Here is a 6,000-nt window from a genome sequence, read left to right as displayed (position 1 = left end):
TATCATAAAAGGGGGTGAAATCCCATTGTGCTGTGGATGGTTAGCACAGAGATGGGTTGTGCCAGGAAACTTTGCCATCCGGTTTAAACCATTGCATGGTTTAGTATTTCACCTTCTGCACTGCACAGCTGGAGCCTCCTTGCTGTGTACCATGTCAATAAAAGGCTGATTGACGTGCTAATAAAGACCTGCTTACAGAAGGATGTTGAATACCATATTTAGGCTGAGAAAGATGGGCAAAATTGAAAGAAAAAATAATTGAAAGGATGTAGTGTACTTTATTTCAAGGATATTGTGTACTTCAAGACTGAAAGGTCCATGGAGTTCATCTGCTACATTTTCTTAGTACATTTTATATTTGGTTTTGCAACACTAGTTTGCTTTGTTATGCCAAAGGACTTAAAGCCAGTGTAAACAGGATGTCAGGGCTTGAAGATCTTTGCCCCACATGATCCCCATGTGGCCAGCAGTGGGGACTGGGGAGGGGTGGCCAGCGCCAGCAGTGCACCAGCAGGTGCTGGGGCTGACCACAGTGATGCTAGGTTTGCCTATGCTCTGGTTGTCCCTTCCAGCCTCAGTTATCTGTGATTCTGATCAACTCAGGAATGAAGACACCTGGGTGCTGGTTTTGGGGAATCCATATGTGAAGGTTAAGGCAATATTCATTGCAGTCAAGCATAAACTCTGGTGGAGGTTTTGGCACCAAAATACAACCCGTGAAAAAAATGGTAACACGTGGAGAGCCTCAGATGCCTACATCATGTACTCCATGGGACGGGTGTCACCTTAAAAAGGTGGAAGCTCTGAGTGGACAACAGTAGCTGTAAGGCTACTTAAGGCATATTAATCATATACTTCTCAGTTACACAGATGTAGTGGGCTGTCTTCTGGCTCACTTTAATACCAGCAACAAAATGACTGAGGTTTAACTACAGCCTTATAAATTCATTCAGGTTGGAAAAGATCTTTAAGATAATGGAGTCCAACCATTAACCTAACATTGCCAAGTCCACCACTAAACGATGCCATGCCTACAGTGAGAACTGAGGAACCTAAAAGTATGAGCTCATCTTCTGTGAAATCTCTTCTCCCTTCCCCTTTCCCTAGGAGACTTGTGGAGGTTTTACAGCACAGAGGTTAATGGGCCAGTGAGTCTGGGTATCTGCTAGTGCTGTTCTGCTGAAGGGCAGGGTGGAGAGTGGGGGAAGGAGTCATCAGCAAAAGACACATAAAGGCCAGTGGACACACTGATCATGACATTCAGGCCTCTGGTGGGAAGGAATGGCCCTGAATCATTTTAAGACAGGGTTCATTTTACGAAGAGTCCTCTTCCTATGCTGGATGTTCCAGAGATGAAAAGACAAATTGGAGTCTGTGTTATTTTATTTGCTCCAATAAACATTTGCTTTACACAAAAGAAAACAGACCAAACCCCCCCCCAAACAGTTTACAAAGCAAGTTAAGTGCTTGAAACGTTCAATATACAAGAGTATATATTGTTCACATTCCTATTTCATACATGATGTACAGGTGAAATATTCCTTAAAAGAATAAAATTGCCCTTTACATGTAGTAGTACAAAAACCCCCATAAAATGTCAGTATTGTCAGGAACTACTGGACACCATGCCTTGACCTTCACCATGGATGAAGGAAGAGAAACGGGCTGCAGTCCGGGCAGCCGAGGTGCATGGCTAGAGGGCAGTGGACCCCACTCCTGCAGCCCCTGCCTGCAGCCCTTGCCCCTGCCCATGCTTCACTGTTTCCATGAAAAACATCCCCCCCCCCCCATAAAATTTGACATAATATCCTCTGAATTCCACTGTAGTTGTTGAGGTTTTGTCCTGCTCTGCTTAAATATTTCTGAATAGTTTGGTTAAAATGAAAGGAAAAGAAAAAAGCAGACACAAAACCATTTCAAATAAAATATTTGTCAACATAAACCTTAACTCCTATTTGAATAAGTATGATTCCTATTGACTTACACAGCAATGTCTTCTAGAGAAATATCACTGTTTGTGTTTAATAAATTACACCAGCTACATCTGTAGAGGGCTGGTTTGTGCTGGCTGAATTTCTAATTTCCAAGGCCTGCTTACATGCTGTAGGGAAGAATAATGTAGAAAAATCACTGCAAAACTCCTGAAGACAAAACTATTAGCACTTATTAAACACACTGCTGTCATTTATATAGGCCAAATGTGATGTCAGCTGCCTTAAACATTTTGGAGAACTGAAAGAACACAAGAAGTGTCTGAGGGATGCTTTCGGAACGAATTGTCTTTCTTGGGTTTTTGGTTTGTTTCTCTTAACTGCTGAGTTGCCCTATATGCAAGCAGTGCTGACAGCAGGATATGCCATTAACCTAATGCCACAGAGCTTTCCCTCCCCTCCAAGGTCCTTCTGCAAAAATAAAAGGCACTGGCCATTTTCTTTACTTTTCTCTAGAAAACACAAGGGACACTCGGACTGTGGAGTGTCAAGCAATTAGACATGATGTATAGGGAAAAAAATGTTTGTTCTTACAGCAACATACTCAAGGTAAAAGGAATGGAAAAAAAATAGTACTGCCTGCACTCAGAAAGCACAGCAAATATAAAACATCTGCTTGGATTGCTGGCCGTGTCTTGTTTTGTATGGTTTGGGGGTGGGGGTGGGGATGGGAGGAGGGAAAATCTCATCCTGCTGATGTTTTGCAACCTGCCTGCAAGCGGCTTGAGTTCAAAGCAATAAACATGTAACATTAATGACCTCTGCACCAAAACAGGTATCAAAACAGTTTGTGGAGGGACCAAAACTCCGTGCACTCCCATTGTGGGACACTGAGGATGTCAGGGTTAAGGCAAGAGGGCGAATGCATGCCTGAACTTCCAAGATGTGCTGCAGACTGGACCATGTAGCTACAACTGCAAAGCCAAACTGGTCTGTCCTATGTGAGACTGCTCCTGCAACTGTGAACTGCAGGCCCACAGCCAGCTGGTTACTGCACATGCTTTGAAAGCTATCTTCTTATCGCATATTATTCCTATCTTTTTGGCAGAGCGCTTAGTGCACGATTGCTGGTGTTGTGCTATGCCAGTCTCCCCAGGCTCCAACCCTAGGCGGAGGGATCTCCAACACACCGGTAATTTCCTGGAAGCACTTGTTTTTGTTTTAACTCTTTTTTTTTCAGAGCATGGCTGTTTATAGATACATAGATATATATATACATACACACATTTTATATATATATGTATATATACATAAATAGCATTTTCCTAGTTATATACAGGCATTAATAAAGTGCATAATGTTATTAGCTATTTTCAAATCCCATTTCCTGAGGAAGTGCTAACATACATAGCTCCTCCTATGACATGATGCCGGCAGCCAGTGCTAGGGTATGACACCTACTGCTGGCTTTTAATTCCCATGAATACATCTCCCTGTCCAGAGCCAGAGCCTACAGGGAGTAGTGACAGCCTCAGTCCTCCAGGAAGTAAGTCAAGTCAGCGACTGAGACTTCTTCCTTTGCCAAGGTGAATGCATCTAGGAGTGATTTCTCTCCGTATCGGAGCTCTCGGGTGCACACTACTTGGCAGTGGTCACGGACCCATCTTCAGGGATCTTCTCCTCCGAACAGCTTCTTCCTGAGAGCTTGTCATGATGCTTGAACTCACTGAAGCGTTCTGCAACACACTGCGCTGTGAGCCGGGCCTCGGGGTCGTGGTCCCAGCACTCAATAAGAGTTTCACACACCATCTGTATGCCCTGCAGAGAGCACAGAGAGAGCAGTCATGATAGGGCCAGGTACTGCCAAAGCCCATGTGTGTTAGTTGTGTTAATGTCCTCTGAAGTTCTGTGTCCTGGAAGTGTTCTATGGGCTCTGCTGCTACATATATGGGGGCATGCTTTTCTTGGTTTTTTTTTTCAAAGAAACCCTACTACAGTATTTTCAGCACTTTAGTTGGTACTAAATGTATGTTCTGATAATTTATAACAAGAACAATGATGCTTTGGACTGATGCTATGGGATCAAGTAGTTTCGGGTTTTTTTAATAAATACGATCAGAATTCTTGGATAACGTGACTTCCCACTTAACCCATGCCTTTGTGTGTATGAATTCTGTTTGAGTTTTTCAAAAGAAATTCTGCTTGTCAGCAATATCGAGCCCTACATAATCCCTTTATGAATTTCTTGCAGACTAACTAAATCTATGTGCAATTATGGGCCACAGTCCCACAAACACTTAAACATGTCACTCACAGATGTAAGTATTTAACCTTCATTTCAATACTGATGCATGTGTTTTACAGGAGCAAAACACAGTTGCATCTCTGTAATGCATTTTATAAACATGAGGTATTTGCCAGGAAATTGTGTACTTTGCTTTATGACACACTAAAAGCTCATTAAGCAGGACTTATCTAAAACTTCCCATTTAAAAAAAAATAGCATTCCAGAAGACTACATTAATTGCATAATTTACCTAACTGGTGATGTTGACTGATGTCAATGTCAATAGCAGAACATTATTGTCTGTGTACAAATAACATTAGTTTTCTGCTGGCACTGAAATTCAAGTGGTAAATTAAATTAAATATTAAACATTAACTTGAAATCAGCAGTGCAACAAATCTCATTAAAGGGAGGGTGGGAGAGAGGGAAATTGTAATATGTAAATCCATTCCAGAATTTCATCACAATGAACAATGAGTTCATTACAAAAACGCGACTTCAGAAGAAGAAAATGAATATGGAAGAGCCATTACAGTAAGGTCAACTTCTATGGAGCTTAAAGCAGATCTTCAGCTGCTGCAAACTGTCACAGCCCTGCAGAAGCCAATGCGTCACTGCATTTTAGACAGCACAATGTGAAACCCTGAAGGGATTTAGATGAAGGGTATTAAATCCACTTTCATTAAATATCTTGTGAGTGTGTTATCAAGCATCCATTTCCTGCCTTAGACTTTTAGCTGAACCCTGTTGGAGCCAGCTCTGCCCATTCTGGTGACACACATACAGAGATGAGTGGTCCTCCCAGTTGGTGGGTGCCCTGTACTGGAGGCAGAGTGAGGTCTGGGTTTTACACGGGGAAGAAATCTGAAGTCGAATGCAGGACACTTAGGTTCCAATCTGCAATCATTTTGTTTGCTATGTAAACCCAAAGGCGATGAAGTTTAGCTCTACTCCTGCACCTCGAGCACACACCCAGGCTTGCTGCTGTGAGAGCAGCCGTGGTGCCTGAGCACCATGGGGATCCTGAGCCCAGTGTTTCCCTAAGCAGGCACTCTAGGCATCCTGACACACCTACACCTGCTGCTACAACTGGCTGTGCGTAAAATGAGATCCTGGACACTTCTCTGCAAGGCCTAACCAGTGGTACTGCCCACTTTTACTGCCAGGTAATGCAGTGCCACACTGCAGTGGGGCTCTGTCCTGAATGCAGACAACTCTCTGGGCCACCTAAACTGCTCCAGGCCTGCTTTAGGTGCCAATGACTTGTGCTTTTGGGGGCCTTTATCACCTTCTATTACATGCAGGTCATCTAGCTCTTCAAATGCAGAAAAGAAATATTTGCTGACCACTTCTGCCTTTGCATTAGTGTATGCAATATCTTTTATACCCAGCAACAGACTGGTACTAAGTTAGATTGTTTTTGCTCTTGAGAAAACTGATTATCCTCACGTTTCCTGTCCATAGATCTTCCTATCGATCTTCTGTTTCCCTAAGCAGTTATCTACCCTTCTTTTCTTTAATTTTCCTCATGTGAGACCATGTCTTTCGAATATCCTGAGAAATGTTCTTACACTGTTCCTAATTTTAAACATTTTCTATTATTTTATTTTCTTTTTCTCTCAAATGAATAGGCTCAAGATTCTTTTCTGCTTTGCTAATTGGGCTCTTCTAAACTACCACATATGTATTACTAGTTTAGACTTCACTTTTCCTTTGTGGAAAACAAACAACTGCAGTCAACTCATGATTCATTTTACTAGCTCATCCAGAATTTTTATAAAA

At 42.4% G+C, this 6,000-nt stretch overlaps 1 protein-coding gene across 3 annotated transcripts in view; it reads right to left on the bottom strand.

The window, feature by feature from the left end:
• Positions 1-1,365: 1,365 nt before the first annotated feature.
• Positions 1,366-6,000, bottom strand: part of TGFBR2 (transforming growth factor beta receptor 2) — a 58,223-nt gene continuing 53,588 nt past the window's right edge. For all 3 annotated transcript variants that reach the window (XM_065666152.1, XM_065666153.1, XM_065666154.1), the window contains one exon: positions 1,366-3,749. In XM_065666152.1, the coding sequence (XP_065522224.1) occupies positions 3,570-3,749 (180 nt within the window). In that variant the 3' untranslated portion in view covers positions 1,366-3,569. The remainder of the gene's footprint in view (positions 3,750-6,000) is intronic.

Source organism: Lathamus discolor, chromosome 2 (assembly GCF_037157495.1).
Source record: "Lathamus discolor isolate bLatDis1 chromosome 2, bLatDis1.hap1, whole genome shotgun sequence".
Taxonomy (NCBI): domain Eukaryota; kingdom Metazoa; phylum Chordata; class Aves; order Psittaciformes; family Psittacidae; genus Lathamus; species Lathamus discolor.
The sequence above is the reverse complement of the archived record's forward strand: the minus strand, read 5'-3'. Positions and strand labels throughout refer to the sequence as shown.